This window comes from Mustela erminea, chromosome 16 (assembly GCF_009829155.1).
Source record: "Mustela erminea isolate mMusErm1 chromosome 16, mMusErm1.Pri, whole genome shotgun sequence".
Taxonomy (NCBI): Eukaryota; Metazoa; Chordata; class Mammalia; order Carnivora; family Mustelidae; genus Mustela; species Mustela erminea.
The window spans coordinates 45976193-45997753 of NC_045629.1; the positions used below are offsets into that span (position 1 = coordinate 45976193).

Sequence of the window (21561 nt, forward strand, 5' to 3'; positions counted from 1 at the left end):
TTTAAGTCCTTCCAAGTCAACTTGAGTTTGGCAAATCCCAGAATGAGTAATTGTGCATCTCAGAACGCTTAGATAATATGCAGACCAGACCCTAGGTCAGGCAGAGCGGCATGTGTTTTGGCAAGAACCGCCTAGGAGATAAAGCATTTGATTATTGTTGTTTGATAGTTCCCAAGGAGAAGGCGATGAAGAAACAGATAATGGACCAAATACTTTTCTCTCTTGTTTAGGTAAATATTTCCAACTACAGCCTGGTGATGGAGTCTGATGAGGGAACCTTCTTACCCTCTGGGCTGCAATTCACTGGCAGTGAGAAGGCCAGGGCCATCATGGAGGAGGTCATGAGGCTGCTGCAGCCTGTCAATGTCACACAGGTCTTTAGGACTGGAGAAGGGACAGACATTAACTTCTGGATCCAAGCTGGAGTGCCTGGTAAGACCAAAAAAGGAAGTCAGATAAAGATGCTATTCAAACTTGTCACAGCAATACCAATAGGCCAGTTAATATGTGGAAACTCTAAACTTTTGTCTACAAATTATAGTCTGATGATTTCCAGACTTGGAATAATAATATTCATTTGTGTTTGTTTACCCATTTGTCTTCTTTTTCTAAACAATAATTTCTCACTCCCAGAAATTCTGCTTTAATGATTCTGGGATAGGACCTAAAAATCTGTTTTTGTTTTTGGGTATTTTTTTAACAGGTATCCGAATGGTGATCTCATGACCAAAATTTGAGAAATGGAGTACTGTTTATTATTATTACTTATTATTATTACTACTGATATGCTTCTAGTTTTGGTTCTGTGCTAGGAAATCTTCTCTGACCCAAATAATTTCCTATCCAAGTACCATGATATCTAAAATTTTACCAGTAGAGCTTTATTCTTTGAGGGTTGGGTGCTTCCTACTAATCATTTTTTTCTTAGTGAAGTCTCTTAGAAGAGATTGGACTAAACTACTTTTCCCTGATCAGTGATTTATTAGGTTGATATTTTTAAAACAAATCCTGGGGAGGGGTGAACTTACAAAATAGGAGTAGGCCTCAGGAGGTCCCAGGACTACAAAGTAGAATAATCTTAAAGAAGACAAACTTACACTACTTCACAAATTTGTCCTATACTGGCCACGGGAAAGGGTTATTGATGATATTAAGCATCTATGACCAGAACTTGTTCCATCATTATATCCATAATCAAAAGCATTGTTAAAGGATCTTTAACAGATTTTTAAAATTTAAACTTTAAATTTTAAAATTTACAGATTTTTCTATATTTGTATTATGTCAATAGGAAGTCTACCTTTTCAGTAGTTTTAACATTACTGTTTCCAGAACCATTTTTGTGGCTACAAAACATTCCACAGATTAAAAAACAAAACAAAACAAACAAAAAACCAAACCAAAACAAATCTCTCTCTAGATCCACCCTACTTCATTTCCCCCAGCCTACAAAGTAGATTTCACCAATAGCATACTGCGTGGATATAAGACTTTTAAAAAGCTAATTCTTGAGATAGTGTAGGTTTTTTAAAGCATATTTTAGGTTTTAAGTTTTATAATTATCTTTCCTAACTAATAATAGAAGGGCTCTCCTTTATTCTAACACAAGGACCTAAATTCTCTTCAATGGTATGTGTATATTTTAACCATATTTTGAAATATCTTAAAACAGCCTTTGCGTTTAGGGTACTGTTTATCATATGGACAGATCTGAGACTCCCTACATATCTGTCATTTTTACTCATGATCAAGGTGTAAGGGAAGGGAATTTGCCCTTTTAAACTGTATGGAATAATTGGCTTGAATTCTAGATTTTTCCTGAGCCATAATTTTTTTCAATAGGAGTCTTCTTAAAAATTGAGAAAATCTGAGTTAGTTTGCAGGGTAGTAGCTGTGAGGAAATGACTGACAGACTGTGGGTGAACTGGAGTGGAGAAGGGGGGCGCAGAGGAGGAGCTGAAACCAAAAACACAGGTAGAACAAAGAAACTGGTACTCCCTGCTCTAAGGGATTGTGTGCTTTTGTTGCCTTGGATAGTTGAGAATTTGCTCTAGCTTTTTCCCTCCCATGTAGATATTCAAAAGAACGGTTCTGTTTGGAATTAGCAAGTTGATGTGATTTTCTTCACAAAGGTAAAGAGGCCTTTCCCTCTTGCCAAGGTGAGGTCAGATCTGATCCCCAGCTAATTAGAGGGGAGTGGGGAATATGAGCCCCATTATGGTTTCTGGATAAATAATACAGTTTACAATTTACTGAGTTCCTGTTACTGATCAGGCACTCTGTGTGGCTTTTGCAGACACTCTTTTTTATCCATTCAGCCATCCTAAGAGGAAGGTACAATTATCCCTGTTTTGCTCTTGAAGAATCGGATTCAGAGGGACTAAATAACTTAGTCAAAGCTATCCTGCTCTTAAAGGGCAGAAGTTACCCTGAGAACAGGCCACTTTGTGTTCAAGGCTGGTGGCCCTTTTCCCACAATGTGCAACAACACAGGGGAGTCTGGAATGCTGAGATGGTCTTCCAAATCTATGGCAGTGTCTGAAATGTTTGTCTTACTCAGCTCTTGCTTATGCAAAGGATTTCAGTACATTCCTGCTCCAGAAAAATTTACTCCTGGGGAAAGGAGTTTGTTATTGTAAATAACTACTTATTTCTTCTCACATTCTTTATTCCACTCCCCTCTGTAGCTCCATAGATCAGGAACGTTTGTAAAAAGTCAGTGGTTCATTCAGACTGCAGCTAATGTTTCTTGGAATTCTTTTTAATTTCTTTTAGGATACTTTAAGATGGAACCAAATTATTGCTGCCTTCCCCTATTATCATTGAGCTATCTTTTGATATTTCAAATATGAGCTATTTCTGGAAGAAATAATAGAACCGCTTATGTTGTATCTCTTGTAACCTACTGAAAATTTCAGGAACTTTAGAAAAAGGTAAAGAACCATAGTTAAACAGAAAAAGAAAATAAAAATATACCAGCTATGTACCCTGTGTTGCTGAAAACTGGCACGTTGTAGTAGCTTAAACCTAAAGATGAAATTAGAAATACTAATTAGGTTATGATTTACATAACTGCTCACCTAACTTTTCAAAAATGAATGAGAAAGAATGTTCCCAAAAAAAGAATGTTCCCCCCAAAATAATGTTCCCCAAAAGAGAAATAATGTTCCCAGACTTTTCTTCTTTCTCTTCTTCTTTCCTATCCTCCAATGATTCAATAAATGTTTATTGAGTCCCTATTGTGTCCTAGGCCTATCAAATTTCTGTAGCCTCCTGGCTGGTCCACAGTTTTTTTGCGTGTTCTGTGTGTAGTCAGTAATGAAATACTAATTAAGAACACAGAATCAAAATTCAATATGTTTTCATTAATTATAAAAGCCAAGTAGATTGATTGATGAAAGTTCATCTTTGGAAAGGAGAGATGCTGTCATTCATCAGTCTAGGTGATGTCCATAACAGACATAATAACTATCAATATAAGTATAAAGCTTTGGGCATGATGCTTTTTTTTTTTTTTAAGATTTTATTTATGTATTTGACAGAGAGAGAGAGAGATCACAAGTAGGCAGAGAGGCAGGCAGAGAGAGAGGGGGAAGCAGGCTCCCTGCTTAGCAGAGAGCCCGATGCAGGGCTCAATCCCAGCACCCTGGGATCATGACCTGAGCCGAAGGCAGAGGCTTAACCCTCTGAGCCACCCCGGTGCCCCTGGGGGTGATGCTTTTTAAAAGAAAAGTATCTTAGATGTATTTTCCATATATATCTAAGATACTCCCTGTTTAGATATTTTTAATACTCCAGCCTCTCCTGTGGCCACTTTCTTCCATACTTCTTCCTATTCTTCCCCTCCAAATCCTAGATTCTCTTAAGGCTCACTCTGTATTCATCACTGTCCGTGAATCCTTCCTTAATAGCCCATGACACCCTATTGCTTTTCTAAATTCCAAAACACTTCTGTGTCCCACAATCTGGCATTTGAATTACACACTAATATTGTTCTTGGATTATTAGGAGTATCCAGTGATCGATTCTTTGAGGTTAAGGTCAATGGTTTCTATATAGCTTCCTCTATAGTTCTTAGTTCAATTTTGAGAAATAATTAAATTCGTATAAATCTGACATGAGAGGAGAAAACAAAAACACAAACACAGAAATAAATATTTTTTCAACAAGCTTTGGGTCCCTGGTGTTAGGATTGTGGAAAAAATACAGGATGCTGAGAAAAGAAATATAAAGGTAGAAAAAATATTGGAAGAATGATATAAATTAGGGAGGCTAGAACAGCTAAGATTATTTACATTAAAGGAATAAAGACTGAGAGAAGATGCTGAATAATATCTTCTATCTAATATCTTCTACATAAAATGGTAAACAGTTGTTTTCTGACTGTTTCAAAGACAACATGAGCATGACTGGAGTAGTCTAAGAGGGATTTAGGTTAGTCTCTATTTGAAAACTCCAGATAGCAGAAAGGCTTTACATGTCAAATGTAAATCAGAGAATTAGGCTATAATTCTCTGATTATGAACTTCAGGTGAATGTGAGAAGAGTCTGTTTCACCCTGAATATGTCAGTAAGGAGATATAATCCATGTCTCCCAGATGTCCTCACATGCATCCTTCTTGAACATCTTCTTTCTTTAGAAACTCTTCTATAAAATATACACTAATGAGAAAAATTATATACTCTCTTAATGTGACCTGAAAGAGTGAGCCCACCCTGATTCTATATCTACCAATAAGAGTTTCCTTGTCTGCTTCAGAATCTGAGAGTCAACCTTTTCCTAATGTTGTTGGCATGTGGTAGACAGTGTGCTGGAAAGAATTAGAGTGTGTTTTCTGGCTTTTGACTTCTAACTGCATGTGCTATCTTAGGCAAATGATGTAATTTTTCTCAGCCCACACTCATTTCTTTCTTTTTTTTAATTGAAGTATAGTTGACACATGTTGTGTTGGTTTTAGGTGCAAAGTTGGTAATTTAACAATTCTATATGTTATGCTATGCTCACCACAATGTAGCTGCCTCCATAATGGATCTGTCACCATACAATTCTATTATAATACCATTGACTATATTCACTACGCTGTGCCTTTCATGTCCATGACTTACTTATTCCATAACTGCAAGCCTGCACCTCCCATTCCCCTTCACCCATTTTGCTCATTCTTCCAGCCCCCTTCCCTCTGGCAGCCACCAGTTTGTTCTCTATATTTATGGGTCTTTTTCTGCTTTGTTTCTTCATTTCTTTTGTTTTTTAGGTTGCACATACAAGTGAAACCATGTAGTATTTGTCTTTCTGTCTGACTTATTTCACTTAACATAATAGCTGCTAGGTCCATCCATGTTGTTGCAAATGACAAGTCCTCATTCTTTTTTTTTTTTTTTTTTAAAGATTTTATTTATTTGACAGATCACAAGTAGGCAGAGAGGCAGGCAGAGAGAGGGGGAAGAAGGCTCCCTGCGGGGCTCGATCCCAGGACCCTGGGATCATGACCTGAATTGAAGGCAGAGGCTTTAACCCACTGAGCCACCCAGGTGCCCCAAGTCCTCGTTCTTTTTATGGCTGAGTAGAATTCCTGTGTGTGTGTGTGTGTGTGTGTGTGTGTGTGTGTGTGTGTGTGTATACCACGTCTTCTATATTCATTCATCTACTGATGGGCACCTAGGCCACTTCCGTATCTTGGCTATTATAAATAATATTACAATAAACATAGGGGTACATATGTCTTTTTGAATTTGTGTTTTCATTTTCTTTGGGTGAATACCCAGTAGCAGAGTTATTAGATCACATGGTATTTCTCTTTTTAGGTTTTTGAGGAAGCTCCATATCATTTTCCACAGTAGCTGTACCAATTTACATTCTCACCAATAGTGCACAAGGATTCCTTTCTCCACATCCTTGTCAACATTTGTTATTTCTTGTCTTTTTGATTCTAGCCATTCTGACAGCTGTGGGGTGATATCTCATTGTATTTTTTATTTGCATTTCCCTGTTGATGAGTGATGTTGAGAATCTTTTTATGTGTCTATTGTTCATCTGTATGTCTGTACTCATTTATTATTAAGCATTCTTACTAATTATCTGCTCTGTGGCACTGGAGAATCAGTAGTAAAGAAGACAGACAAGATCTGTACTCTCACAAACTATACATTCTACTGAGTGAGACTTGGTTTTCTTACCTGCAAAACAGATATGGTAACCACCAAGCCTCAATATGTATTCCTTCTCCTCCTCTGTCCCCTGTCTCACGGAATGGCACCACCATCCAGAAACCACACAATCATCCAGAGCACACATCAACGTGGTCTGTAAGTTCCCTTTACTCTGAATTTCATTTATTTCCTAAACTTGTTCACTCCCCTCCACCACACAGACCTCGTCTCATCAGTATTCACTGATTTTCCTGTGGCAGCTTCCTACTACCATCCCGACCTGCATTCTTGGTCCCCTTCCATCTAACTGGCTCACTGCTTCCAAAATGAACTTTCTAAATTGAAAATCAGTCTATCAGTTGGGTTGCTTTTGCCTGCAAAATGAAACAGAAGACCCAACTTAGAACGGCAATAAGGAGATTTTGAAATTCACTTAAAAAGAGCTCCAGAATGCTCTGGAAAACATAACAGAATGCTTGATTTTGTCATCTACCACATCAAGGACCTTGGTCCTTTCCATCTTTCCACTTTGCCATCCTCAGCATGTTGACTTCTGTCTTCAGGCTTGTCCCCTCCTGGTCCCAAGATAGCTGCAGTTGTTCGAAGCAACAGATTCTCACACATTGTGCAATAGTGGAAGAGAGAATGCCCTTGATGGACCCGTCTTTTTAATCACAAGGCAGTCTCTCCCAGAAGCTGCAAAGCAGATTTTTGTGTAGTCTCATTAGCCAAAATTGTAAAACATGTCTGTGGCTAAGTCAGGCAGTGGCAATGGAGTGGACTTACCAACATTGGCTTATATTGACCAAAATTTTATTTTCTGGGCCTAGAGGGGGACCCAGTCACCACTGAAAATGTAGCCTCCTGATATATGAGAAAAACTGGGATTCCTCAGAGAGAAAGTGAGGATTTCTACTGTGAGCAACTAAGAACAGCTGCAATATCTGATTATCTCTGCTTCTTCCTTAAAGTTCTTCAGTGTCTCCCCATTGTCTTCAGAGGATCATGTCTTTTCCCAGCATGGCATTCAGGGCTTTTTTCATTTTACCCTTGGGCTGATATGCAGCCTCCTCTCTCATGGCTCTCCACTCCTTTCTGTTCTTCTCTTAGAACAAGTCGCATTCACTGAGGCTCTTGGTGCACTCTGAGCTCTCACACTTCCTTGCCATTGGACCCAGTTTTATCTTCTTCAACAGTGAATTCCTACCCATGCATGATTCAGTAACTTGTTCTCCTCCTCTCACAAGCCTTCTTTGACTCCTACCGATCCAGTAAGTGTACCTTGGGTATGCTCCCGTAACACCCTCTCCTGTGGTTATGGTGAATTGCTCCGAATTCCCAGACCTGGGAAGTGCCTGGACCTCAACAAACTGCCCATGAGTCAAATGCTGACTAGGTATGATAATGTGAAAGAGGTTGATAAACTCTAATGCTGTAACTACAAGTCAGGATTGCTTCAGTAAGAACTTTGCTTTGGGTACCTGGGTGGCTCAGTGGGCTAAGTGTCTGCCTTTAGCTCAAGTCATGATCCCTGGGCTCCTTGCTCACTATGGAGTCTGCTTCTCCTTCTCCCTCTGCTCATGCTCTCCCTCTCTCTTTCTCTCTCTCAAAATAAATAAATAAAATCTTAAAAAAAGAAAAGAAAAGAAAAGAACTTTGCTTCATTGAGCTGTCCTCTTTTCTCACTTATTGAATTGTTTTTGAAATCACATTTTAATTTCTTTCATCTTTTTATGATAGTTCAGACTGCACATTGAAGTACCAAATATGCAGATTACTCAGAATTTCACATATTTTCCATCTTGCTTATTTCTGCCTAATACCTCATATGACAGAACTAAATTAAAACTTTCCATTTCTACATTTCCAAAGGCCTTTCTTCTAACATGTTCCAAGGAAGAAGAAGATCAGGACACAAGTAGGAATGGTAATGTAAAGTAAATGGGAGTTTCTGGTCCCGGGACTCATATGGTTCCCAATCACCAGATGGAATAGTGCAGTACAGCAGTTCCATGTCCCCTGCTGTCCTTAATTTAAAAATACCTCCTTTATGGTGACAGCACTCTGTGCCAGTAATGTCTGGAGGCATGGTGCATGGTGAGCAGACCTCACCCCACTGAGTACATGAAAAGGGCACTCTCTGGTTTGTGACTGTAGCCTTCACTTAAGTAAGTGGGCAGTTTCATCCCATCCGCATGCCATGGCTTGAGTGCGAAGTAGAAGCCAGGTGCTCTATACACCGAGGATAGAGATGAAAAGAACTGAGTAGGTCTCTTGCTCTTGTAGAATTTACATTGTAGTGGGTGGGGGAGGGCAAGAGGAAAGTGGGAAGAAACAGGCTGTAACACGGAAATCAAGAATGTAGAAAAATATTAGAAAGTGAGAAGGAATTATAGAAAGTGGCTGCCTCTTATCTCTAACTCAAGTGAGTCAGATCTCTTGTTTAGGGGCACCTGGGTGGTTCAGTTGGTTAAGCATTTGTCTTCCGCTCAGGTCGTGAGCCCAGGGTTCTGGGATAGAGCCCCGTGTCAGGCTCTCTGCTGAGCGGGGAGCCTGCCTCTGCTGCTCCCCCTGTTCATGCTCTCTCAGATAAACAAATAAAATGTTTGTTTAAAGAGCTATTGTTTAATATTCCTTGACTGCTACATGCTAGATAGGTATGTATGTACCTTACATACGGTCCACATCAATAGCACACTGCTGGAAACTGCTCATCACAACAACTAATAAGCTTATTCTGTTCTTCCCCCTTGCAGTACACCTCCTTCAGCTCCATGAAGCCATTGACTATCTGACCATTGCCGACATGGCTCATGCCCTTTAGAATCACTGACTACAGCCTAGGGTGAAAAAGAAAGCATTATTTATACCCTTGGGCGGTGAGTCATGCACTGCTTTATGAAGTCTATTCTATTGTTGCCTTGATTTGTTAGTTAAAGCATGCATTTTCACTTTAAAGTTAATATTCTTTGTATTTTATCTCCTTAACTGGATTGAGGACCAAGAGAGTATTTTATTCATGGCTTATATACCTACAATACTCATTCTTACCTGCCACATGATAGATCTACAGTAAATGTTTGCTGACTAGATGTATTGATTTGAAGAGGAACACAAGAAAAGTTAAGTCATATAAAAAGGAGTTTTGGGAATAGCACCAGGATAAATACTACATGCAGAGTAACTACAGGAACTCCTAAGATGGAAGACAGGAAAGACCTGGAAGAGGTGAGCTTAAGCTGAATTTTGAAGACTGTCTAGTATCAGAATGGGCAGAAGGGGTAGAGAAGGGCAGTTCTGGTGACAGAAATAGAGGCAGGTGAACAACTGGGTTCACCTGAACAAAGGCAAGTGTCCCAACTGGGAAGGATTAGGAGAATAACTTCACTGAGCAGAGGATTCATCTTCGAGAGCAGTGGGTGGTAAGAACAGTTGAGTTATCTCTGGGCCAGATGAAGAAAAGGCATACATTTCAGGTAAAAAACTTGTAGCCGATGCGAAGTCATCAGACATCTTCAGCAGAAGAGGGAATTGATGAGAACAGTGTTTTAGATGACAGTCCATAAAGCTCATTCTAGCAGACACCCCATCGACACTTAAGTGACAGGCTCAGTGAGAGGACCAGGAGTGAGAAGAGGAATAGTGCAGGGTTAGAAACTATTACTTTAGAAAATCAGAGGAGAACACTAATTTTTTTTTTTTTTTTGCTATAGGAAAACCAGGTTTTTTTTGTTTTGTTTTGTTTTTTTAATTTTTTATTTCTTTTCGGCATAACAGTATTCATTGTTTTTGCACCACACCCAGTGCTCCATGCAATCCGTGCCCTCTCTAATACCCACCACCTGGTTCCCCCAACCTCCCACCCCCCGCCCCTTCAAAACCCTCAGATTGTTTTTCAGAGTCCATAGTCTCTCATGGTTCACCTCCCCTTCCAATTTCCCTCAACTCCCTTCTCCTCTCCATCTCCCCTTGCCCTCCATGCTATTTGTTATGCTCCACAAATAAGTGAAACCATATGATAATTGACTCTCTCTGCTTGACTTATTTCACTCAGCATAATCTCTTCCAGTCCTGTCCATGTTGCTACAAAAATTGGGTATTCATCCTTTCTGATGGAGGCATAATACTCCATAGTGTATATGGACCACATCTTCCTTATCCATTCGTCCGTTGAAGGGCATCTTAGTTCTTTCCACAGTTTGGCCACCATGGCCATTGCTGCTATAAACATTGGGGTACAGATGGCCCTTCTTTTCACTCCATCTGTATCTTTGGGGTAAATACCCAGTAGTACAACTGCAGGGTCATAAGGAAGCTCTAGTTCTAATTTCTTGAGGAATCTCCACACTGTTTTCCAAAGTGGCTGCACCAACTTGCATTCCCACCAACAGTGTAAGAGGGTTCCCCTTTCTCCACATCCTCTCCAACACATGTTGTTTCCTGTCTTGCTAAGTTTGGCCTTTCTAACTGGTGTAAGGTGGTATCTGAATGTGGTTTTAATTTGAATCTCCCTGATGGCTAGTGATGATGAACATTTTTTCATGTGTTTGATAGCCATTTGTATGTCTTCATTGGAGAAGTGTCTGTTCATATCTTCTGCCCATTTTTTTATATGATTGTCTGTTTTGTATGTGTTGAGTTTGAACTTTTGGGACTTCATCAAGATAAAAAGCTTCTGTACAGCAAAGGAAACAGTTAACAAAACAAAGAGGCAACCCAAGGAATGGGAGAAGATATTTGCAAATGACAATACAGACAAAAGATTGATATCCAGGATCTATTGCTCCATTTTCTATGTTATAGTGACCTAAAATGACTTAAATTTCTCTATCAGCTGTTTCCCATGCCCTCTAATGATGTAGTCTAGAAAAATTTCACTTCTATAGCTGTCCCTCTCAGGGTCTTAGGGTTAGTTCTTTTAGGTTCCCCATCCCATGAGTTTGACTATCCATCAGTTTCACTTAATACTTTACAGATACTCTGATTGACTCCTTATGTAACACTTCATTCAACAGGTAGCTATATTGTATATAAATTATAGAAGATACAAAGATAAGATGAAGCCTCTTTTCTCTTCATGCTCACCCTTAGGACTGACTGTGAATTGGTTTACTTAATAATCATGAAAACATGGAGGAAGATTTCATCATGGGAAACTCAATAAAGCTATAACAAAATTTTCAGAGGGAAAAAAAACCCTAAAATTATATGAAAGCGGGTAGAGTAAAATGAACTAGGTCTTCAAAATATGTTTCATTGTTCTTAGCTACATAAACTTTGTCTATCCCTAGTTTAAGTGTTAGAGACTATAAAATTCAGAATTGCCTGGCATATTAGATGATTTTAAAGCATGATTTTAAATATTTATTACAGAAAATTCAAACACATATAAAAGTAGAGAGAATAATCTAATGAATTCCCATGTATTCATCACTTTAGGAATTCTTCATTCACGGGTGTAATATTTCTTCCACAGTCCAATCACTGTCTGCACTTAGATTATTTTGAATCAAATGCTCAACCTTACATTATTTCATTTGTAAGTATTTTAATTTCTATTTCTAAAAGGTAAGGACTTGTGTGTGTGTGTGTGTGTGTGCGCGAGTGCGCGCAATGGCAATACTATTGTTCCTCCTAAAATATTTTAAAATAATTTCTTAATATCATTGTCAATACAGGGCCAGTTTTCAGATGTTTCCAGTTGTCTCCAAACTGTTCCCTGCCCTCACAGTTTTCTTGTTTAAATCAAGAGTCCGATAAGGTTTAAACAGTGCAATTACTTGATATAGTTGGTGTCTCTTAAGTCTTTTTTAATACATAGGTTTTACCTTCATCTCTCTTCTTCCTTGCTGCTTATTTGTTACAGAAACCAAGGAATTTGCCCTTTGGGATTCCCTGTAGTCTGGATTTGGCTAATTCCATTCCCATGGAATCATTTAACATGTTTTCACTCTTCCTTATATTTCCTGTGAATTGGTAGTTAAATCTAGAGCCTTGATCTAATTCATGTTTGATTTTTCTTTATTGGGGGGGAGGCAAGAATACTTCTTAAATGCTGTTTTTTATTTTTATTAGCTATAGTGTCTACTTGTTTCTCTTTTTAAGATGTTAATGGTTATTGAAGGTTATTGTCTAGATCCATTATTTCACTGGGATTGCAAAATGTTAATTTTGATCATTAATCGAAACAATTCTATAAAAATGAACTTTCACTTATTGGCTGTCTGATCACTCTGAGGTACTTTTTTATAAGAAAGGCAGGATAAATGTTAATTCTTTGCCTTTTCATACCGATTTTAAAACTTACTAGTTGGTTCCCTAGTGTCCTCCATTTGTGCTATTGCTATTTACTAGTGGATTTTAAAATATAGATGTGCTTCATTCTGTTGCAGTAATTATTCTTATTTTATGCTCACAGTATCCGATCCCTGGCCAGTGAGAGCCTTTTTAAGCTGGTTCCTGAGTCTTTTCAACATGACTTTGGTAGTCATTATGTGTTCTAGCTTTGTGATGTGACAGAATGTTCCATGCCATTTTTTATATTTCCTTCAGATCTGTAATCAGCTATTTCTCCAAAAAGCCCAATTTCTTCTACTGTGTCATGATATGTAGAGGCCACAGTCTGAACATTAAGTGTGCTTATTGCTAGTGGGTTGGTCATTGTTGCTAGGTATTTGCAGTGGATAGAACTAGGAAATACGTATATTTTTTCTCTAAGAAAAAGTATATGATGAATCGTATGATATTTCCAATTCAAGTTCAGGACTGCAAAGTTGTACCTTACCTCCCTGATATTATATCCATGTCTCCTTTTCCCTTGCCAAAATTCCTTGTTCTTAGTGCAACAGCATAACCACTCATTTGCTTTATCTTGCAACACACACACAGTAGTTTCAGAATTACAATACCACACAACCAGCAACAGCGTAACTATTGAAAGAAGTTTGTTTATTCTGTGACTGTTTGTCTTTAGTATGTATATTCTGCTGGAGATGTACAAATTTCTGTTAACCTGCAATACAAATTACTCTTAATGTGATATCATTTCCATGTCTCACATTTTTGTCTTAAAACCCCAAACTGCTGATTTCCAAAATGTTTAAATGCCTATTTATAATTTTTCTTTATTAATCAGGAACGAGGCTACAGATAGCAATGATTATAAGACTTACTAAAATAATTACCTTGAGTGTCATCATTGAATCCTCAGGACATACTCTTGCCTATTCTTTTTTCTTAGACCAGACTCAGATAATTTCACAATTTCATTCATTCATTCATTCATTCATTCATTCATTTAAGAGATACCTAATAAGTACTGTATGATATTGAGGCAAAAGGAATAAAGATGGAATTTAACATGTATTGACTGTCTGCTATGTCTCAAGTGTTATTCTAGCTGCTTTATATACATTTTCTCACATAATTTTGTAAGAGTCTTTCGAAGTATACATCACTATTCTGTAACTGATTTTCAGATGAGAAAATTGGGATTCAGTGGGTTTCCTTTGTCTAAAGTGACTAAGCTGTCAAGTGGAAAAGCCAGAATTAACATATTGGTCCATTTTATTCCAATGTCATATATAAGCTACACTCCCTATCCTTAAGGAGTTAGTGTAGAGTTTAGACACAGGAAGAACAAAGTACAATAGAAGTTCAGGCAAAAGAGACCTTAAACTGTATGGGGCATCACAAAAGGGGTGACAATTTGCCTGAATCTCAAGAAAGAATAGAATTTTGTTGAAGAGAGAGGGAGTGCATTCTTTGTGAAAAGATGGAGAAAAACAAAATTTCTTAGGTTAAAAGGTGCAATGGGTTTTCAAAATGATGAACAGTCTCGTTTGACTAAAATTTAGCACGATATAGGGAAATAAAACTAAAACAGAAAAGGTGCCTAGGACTGTAGTTGGGACCTGAATGCCATTCTGAGGATATAGGACAACCAGAAGTGAAACACGATGGGGCTCAATCCCAGCCACTGGGCAAGTTCCATCTAACCCACATCCTCCTTCTTTGAGAGTCTCAAGGCAAAACCTAGCTTCATAAATCACATATCTAATGGGTTGGTCTTCATGTCTTCTAGCAATTTCCCGCTAAAGTTGAAATTGTTTTAAATGTTTTGCTACTCGAAGCTTTACCAAATTAAGTCTTCCAGTTGGAGAGCCCTAGAGTAGTCACATGAAGCATTGCACTGTGATTGGCACTGGTTGCACTGGAATTCTGGATATCAACAATGAAGTCCTACTATAGCTGGACATACTTGGAGTCAAAGTAAGTCTTAGAATATTCTGATATCTCATCAATTTCTTATAAGAGCTCTTCTAAAAATGTTTATCAATTTGATTAATAAGTATGGGATTATGGAAACAAAAGGAAAAATATCACAATTCAAAAGATTTGGGTAAAATTGAAGTCAGATTTGAATAAGGACCTTTTACTCTAGAAATGAATTACATCTCAATTGTGTACAATAGACTCCTTATTTCAGGTAACTTTGTTGGCTTAAGATCCTTCTTTGCAAAGCATTAAAGTTAAAAAAAAAAACAACCACTTAACCTAATATCCTCATACATTGCCCTCATGGGGATTTCTAACAGTGAATTAGTCTCCCTATTATCCTGTTTTTATAGAAAGTGTGAGATTGCATAATTCATGGCTACTAAAGTTTCTTTTGTAATATGACATTTGCTCTCTTAATTGTCCTTCCAGTTCATGATGCATAAATCAAATGTAGTTGAGCTCTGTAAAATCTGTTAGTTATGGATCTTTTGAGATCTGAGTGAGCTATTCCCTATTTAGGACTAGTTACGATGTATGTCCTCAATGTTCCTTCCTTCCTTCCTCTCTTCCTTCCTCCTTCCCTTCCTTCTTCTTTCTTTCCTTCTTTCTTTCTTTCTTTCTTTCTTTCTTTCTTTCCTTTCTTTCTTTTTCTTTCTCTTTCTGTCTGTCTCTCTGTCTTTCTTTCTTTCTTCCTTTCTTTCTTTTTGTTATAGTAGCTGAAATATTCTCATGGAAGGTAAGAGAACAGATATTATGTAAAGAAAGGACATGGCCTTCATCAATACCCAAAACTCTCTGGTTATGGAAACTTTAAACCTACATGAAAATGTTTGCTGGACACAAATTTACAAAATCCACTTTTTTGAAGAGGTAGTCTACTAATTGTTGTTGATGTCATATTTTAGAATGAGGATATTTATAGATATCACTTTAATATTTTTAGTCAGCACTGTACTACAAAGTGCAGCATAAATTGATCTGTTGCCCACAGGGGTCATTGATTCCACACTTACTATTCCTGACAAAAGATTTTCTCTGACATATCCTGATAATTATACTAATGTGGCATATTAGCTTTAATTGCCCCCACCATAAGCTTTAATTTTTCATTTTGTGCTAGTGTAGACCCAGTCAAAGCCAATATAAATCCAAGATACGTGTTTAGGTTAGAGTTGTGGTTCACACCCTTGACTGCACTTTCAAATCACCTGGGGAGCTTTTAAAATCCTATCAACCTGGGGCCCCCACTCCCAAAGATTCAGATTTAGTTGGTCTGGCTGCAGGACCACAACAGTTGCACAAATCCACGGAACACCATTTATTGAGAACATATTCATCCCCAGGGGCCCCCAACCTCCCAGAGCACAAGTCCATTGTATTCTGTGTGAATGTGCCTGCTGTACTTGCACAAACTTGGAAACCTAAAGAGAGGGCATGAGCACACCCGTTTTTAGAAGCTCCCGAGATGATTCCAAAATGCAGCCAGAATTGAGAGCCATTTTTAAGATATAAAATAGCATGAGACATTAACAACATGTATGTAGGAGCCCACATAGAAATGGATTCAAATCTTGCTCTACCACTGCCTAGCTGGATAACCTCAGGAGAGTCATGTAAGCTCTTGGAGCCTCAATTTCTTCATAAATAAAATAACAATAATAGTACCTGCTCCATGAGGTTATACTAAAGAAAAAAATAAAGACAGTCTAAGTGAACTTCTTGGTACAATGTTGATGCTCAAGAAGCCACTATTATTATTTCAGTTATTAAAGCAAAATGTCTATATTAGTCTAGACTTCTTCAGTACTAACTCACAGAAATCCAACGTAGATAACCTGAAGCAAAAACGGGGACCTTAAGCAAGCCACAGGAAGGGTAGGGTTGGACTTGGCCTGAGGGATTCCAGCATTGGAATGCCAATAGGACACTTATTCTGTCTCTTGGTGCTGATTCTGATTTCTTTCATGGTGCTTTCATGCTCTTAAGCCAGCTGACCTTATAACCTATGACCATAGGCAAATCATGTCTTAAACCTTTACAGCCTCTTATGCAGGGAAGAGTAACTCATTATATTCAACTCAGCTGGGAATATCACGGTGACCCAGCCTGGCTATAAGACCACATCCATCCTTGTGGTCAAGATGTACAGTCCTTAAAATGGAAAGAAGGGCAAAGTGCAGATGAACAGAGTAACCACCTTCATTTTCACTACCGAGACTTGATTCAAATTATATAACATGCACAGAACTTCTGCTATCCTAGGATCTGTCAGCAGATAAGGAAGAACAGCAGTAAAGTCCCAGAAGCAATGAAGAAACTCTCTGAGTTTAAAACACCCAGTCTCTCTGCCCTTCATGACCTATACATAATAATCACCACTGAGATGCTTTTCTGACAATACATTCCTTAGCCTCTCTGTTGTAGTTTACTCGAGATCTTCAGGTTGGCAGGCAGGTGAGGAGTTGGGTAAGCTGATGTCACACTCCCAGCAATCTGCATTATCTAATACCTGAGGTGTTCTCTCCTCCCACTCCCAGCCCACAGTCTGTCCTTACCTACACGAGTGGGAAAACTTAGCAGTTTTTTATAGGAGCACACTCGACAGCTACTTTACTGTGTATGTTATCCAAGAACCAAGGCAGTGAGGAAGAATAATCACAAAAGGCCCAGAGACCCCCTTTAACGTGTGGATTGTTCAAGCCACTTAACTTAACCCTTGTGGTGGAAAAGCTACAGGCATTGTGATAGAGGAACAAGATTCATCGTTTTATAGCAAGTGTTGCTTTTGATTTAACTTCTCAGAGCTTCATTTTCCTGATGGGTAAAATAAGGGCAGTAATATTTCAGAGGACTGTTGTAAGAGTTGAATGCACTTAATAAGTGATGAGGTCTTTGAAAGTCAATTACACTCTACACATTGGGTCTTCAGTAAGGAGTTTCAGGGTTTGGGGGATAGTTTCATGTTCATAAAGTTAACTGAAGAGATCTTGCTTAAGAGCATGCTCTCCTATATTTAGAGCCAGTAGAGAGGATGACTGGGCATATACTTGAATATCCTAGGAAGCAATGCAAAAGATGCACAAGTATTACTGGTACTCACTAACCTTCGGCTCTAAGCACACTGACTCTATGCTTACATAGATGAGTAATAGAGCTGCTGGCATTCACTCTAAATCACCCTGCTACTTTACTGGTCAAGGGCATTATTTAGGAAAGGACCTGACTCACTTCACCAGGACATAGTACAACACTTCAGATAAGGAAGTAAAGTAGAAAAAAGTCAAATATTAATAGCATTACTAGCTCTTCTATGTCATTTGATGCTTCCGGAGATTTTGAGGCCTGTTTACAGTTCCTATTCAACCCAAGTAAATTGGTAATGGGTTGATAAGAGTTGATGGAAGGATTGTATGAGTGAACATGTAAAAGCCAACTGGCTCACGGCCAAGGACACAAACGGCATTCTGACTCTTATAGGCAGCATCGAGTTCCAGATTATGTACTCTGGACTGGAGAGGTATACTCTATCTCATCCCAGACAGTGATATTAAAATAGTATGCATCAAAAGTGTATTTATAGTATGCAACCTCTCTAGCCTAAAAATTTAGGAATTACCTTTCTAAGCCTTTTCTAGTGTCAGTACTCCATAACCAAAAGTCCAAATATTTCCAGAAGTTAAAAACTCCTTTTAATGTAAAACAGGAATGTATTGAATAAAGGAGCAGTCTACTCATGAACCTTTTCCTTTTAGGAGCACAGAATTGCCTATATCAAATAAACATGAATACAGGTCAACTATAAACTTTAAATTGTTCAAAAGATGGGTACTTCAACATCACTAAAATATAGGGAGCAAATTGATGAGAGTATCTTGGAAGTGAAGGAATACATTTTCTTAATTTTTTTAAACATCTGGTCTTTGGACCAATTTTATTTCAATTTCTTGCTAATATAGCCACACAAATGCCTGATTTATACAGCTTTAAGTATCCCATGGCAACATGATCTTGTGCTTTTCTCTTCCAGTTCCTTCCTAGCCCTCCCCTACTTTTTTCTTGAGAGAATCAGGAAAAGGTTTTCTGTTTCTTAATTGTTGAATCTATTTATGAAAATTTAAACTGAACAGTTTAGCACAAATAAGCAGGATGCCTCATTCATCAAACCTTCGTTTTTTCTGAGACTCCCATCCTATCAGTCACCAAAATACATGTGTTAAGTGGCAACTGTTCCTAGTCTATTGACATGCCACATCTGTTGACAATTACAGAGGTGCATACAATGCCATTCATATCATGGCATGTGCTTCCCAGTGCCTCGGGTCACAGGCCCTCGGGGCTAGTTTTCCATTGTGTCCTGGAACTAATAAGTTTGATTTTGCCTGAGAACATGTTTATGCACTTTGTAAAGGAACGAGTCATTCTCTTTTGCTTTTCCTTATCGTGGCGTGCCTACGCGTGTGCATGTGTGTGCGCGCGCACGCACATGCACACGCGCACATGCGCAGTGAGAAAGAACCATACCAAGGAATAGTCACAAAGACTTTCTTCTACATACCCACCAGCCTTCCTTGTAAATTGCTGCTTTATTTTTTATTCACTCTTTTGTTAATAGCATGTTTTTTGGCTTCTCTTGGATTTTGTCTTTTTTAAAAATACTGCTTAATTCGGGTTTATTTCCTCCTGTTCTTAGTTAAGATTTTGATCAGACTTTTTTCAATGCATCTATTTAATCAATCTATGTAATTATAAGTCCGTGGGACCCTCTCTGAAGTTATGCCCTCTTTCTTTTGGATCTCTTCCTGACCTATAAGCATTTTTTATTGTATAATACATATTATTCAGGAAGTATCTAGAACCTGAAAAAGTGGAGCTGAATCTGTAAGCCATCCATCCAGGTATTTTATCTCTCTAATCTTAACACCTGGAATAGTCGCCACTATCTAAAATGTTGACCTTTTAACCTGTTTTTACTTAAATATTTAATATTGGGTATGTGTAGCCATAGTAACATTAGGTTTTGTGTTTTGGTTTTGGTTTTGGTTTTGGTTTTTCATTTAAAAGAGAGGTCCTGGGGCACCTGGGTGGCTCAGTGGGTTAAGCCGCTGCCTTTGGCTCAGGTCATGATCTCAGGGTCCTGGGATCGAGTCCCACATCAGGCTCTCTGCTCAGCAGGGAGCCTGCTTCCCTCTCTCTCTCTCTCTGCCTGCCTCTCTGCCTACTTGTGATCTATCTCTGTCAAATGAATAAATAAAATCTTTAAAAAAAAATAAAAACTAAAAATAAAAGAGAGGTCCTGCTTGCTTTTGGACATGAATTTTGTCCAAGTTTAATTAATATTTATTAAACTTTTATTAATTTTGTTAACTTTTTATATTGTTATGAATAAATAAATGAATTCTAGTAGAAAAGCTACCTGAAGGGAGTTATTTAATGGATGAAAGAAGAATTAGTAGAGAAAGAAGTTGAGAACGAGGTTGAAGCCAGTGGTAGTTTCATCCATGGTGGTTAATGGTGTTTCTTAATCTTTAAATATCAAGTGTGTTGTAATGCTTAATTTTCCTTAATATCCAAATGAATTACCACCATATTGGAGAAAAGAAGAAGTGAACTACAAATTCTTGTGTGTTTATTGAAGAGGAGCAGTTTGAGGAGCTTGGAGAGTTCTATAGGAGAGAGGGGGTTGTTAGATCCTAGGCTCCCACTTAAACTTCAAATGAAGAAAACAGGATGCATGAGTGTGTCTCTTCTCCAGCATTAAATTTTGCACTGGTTTGCTATTAAACTCAAGGGTATGTGAAGGAAGCAATTTTAATTGCTTGGCACTTAAAAAACCCGCTCTCCTGTTCAATGGGTTAGAAATATTTTGAAAATTTGATTGCACTTAGAGCCATGAAAATTTACCTGTTATAAATTTTTGCTGTATGCCTACAAAAATCTATCTTCTAGAAATAAACATGCAAATGCAGCTATAGAATGCTTAGAAAAGAAAGAGAAGATGATATTTATTGAAGACCTATGTGGTGCCAAATGCATGGCATTCATTATTTTATCCTCCCTACTTACTATCTGTCTGAGTAGATGTTGCTATTTCTGTTTTACAGGGAGGAAACTGAGGCTAAAATCAGCTAAAAACGTAACTGGTATGAGGTGCAGTGCAGATATGAACCAGCAGTTTGACCGCAAGCCTATTTTCCTTCTCCGCTCTCTTTATATCCCTGAGATTATGTTGAAAACAGTGAGGCGTGGCAGCTTCTTAGCTGATGTAGGTATTGCAATCAGTCTAGCCTGATTCACGAAAGACACACCCAGCTTCCACTTGGGGCCTGACTGATCTGGATTTGTGTCTAAATTATCACATATATCAAGTAATGCTGGATCCTCTCTCCCAGTTTCTGCTGTATAGCCCGCTTAAAACGTCAAAACTCCCACCGTTCCAGAAGAATACTAAGAATGTTGTCTGATGTTAATCAAATATACGCTGTGCCGTCTTGTATTAATTAAATTTGTGGTACCTAAATCAAGAATCCTTCAGGTTGGCTTTTGAAGCATGCACTGTCTCTGGTGCGGGAAGAGCCTATTTTGAGATCTTCCTGCACAAAAGTCGGGAGCCACCATCAGGTATGGTTTGGAGCTTTTGCAACTGATGCCCAAACATAAGAGGAATCTAGCTTCTGTGGAAGTTTTTAATAAACCTCATTATTTGACAATTAGTCAAATGTCTAGAATATGACATTCCTTCATTATTTACTTTTCCACTTATGGCTATGTTTTAAGGTTCTTTTGATGTTGTTGGCCCCCCAGGTAGTGGTAAATGACCACGAGTGCTAATAGCCTGGTTTCCACAGGCGCCTGCTAACAACTGCCTCATAAATATTCAACAGGGGCATTCTCTGTGAAGGACTGGGGAATTAGGTGACCTGCCAAGTCTTTCCACATCTAATATCTATGATAATGGCTGCAAATTACATGGGACAGAAGGAACGGGTGGTGCACTATGAAAAAGCAGAAGGGAAATCAAGACAGCCTGTGGCTCCTGGCAGCTGCCTGGCTGAGAACACCTTTGCCAGGTGCTAGTCCCTGAGGTCACTGCCTTTCACCTCTGCCCTACAGCTGAGGTCTGGAGTTCACCCC

General features: G+C 38.4%; 1 protein-coding gene across 3 annotated transcripts in view; it reads left to right on the forward strand.

Annotated features, from left to right (window-relative positions):
* Positions 1 to 21561, forward strand: part of CPQ (carboxypeptidase Q) — a 449400-nt gene that overhangs the window by 373030 nt on the left and 54809 nt on the right. For 2 of the 3 annotated variants that reach the window (XM_032316614.1, XM_032316615.1), the window contains one exon: positions 231 to 432. The exons of the other annotated variant lie outside the window; for it this stretch is intronic. In XM_032316614.1, the coding sequence (XP_032172505.1) occupies positions 231 to 432 (202 nt within the window). The remainder of the gene's footprint in view (positions 1 to 230; positions 433 to 21561) is intronic. 3 annotated transcript variants of the gene reach the window in all.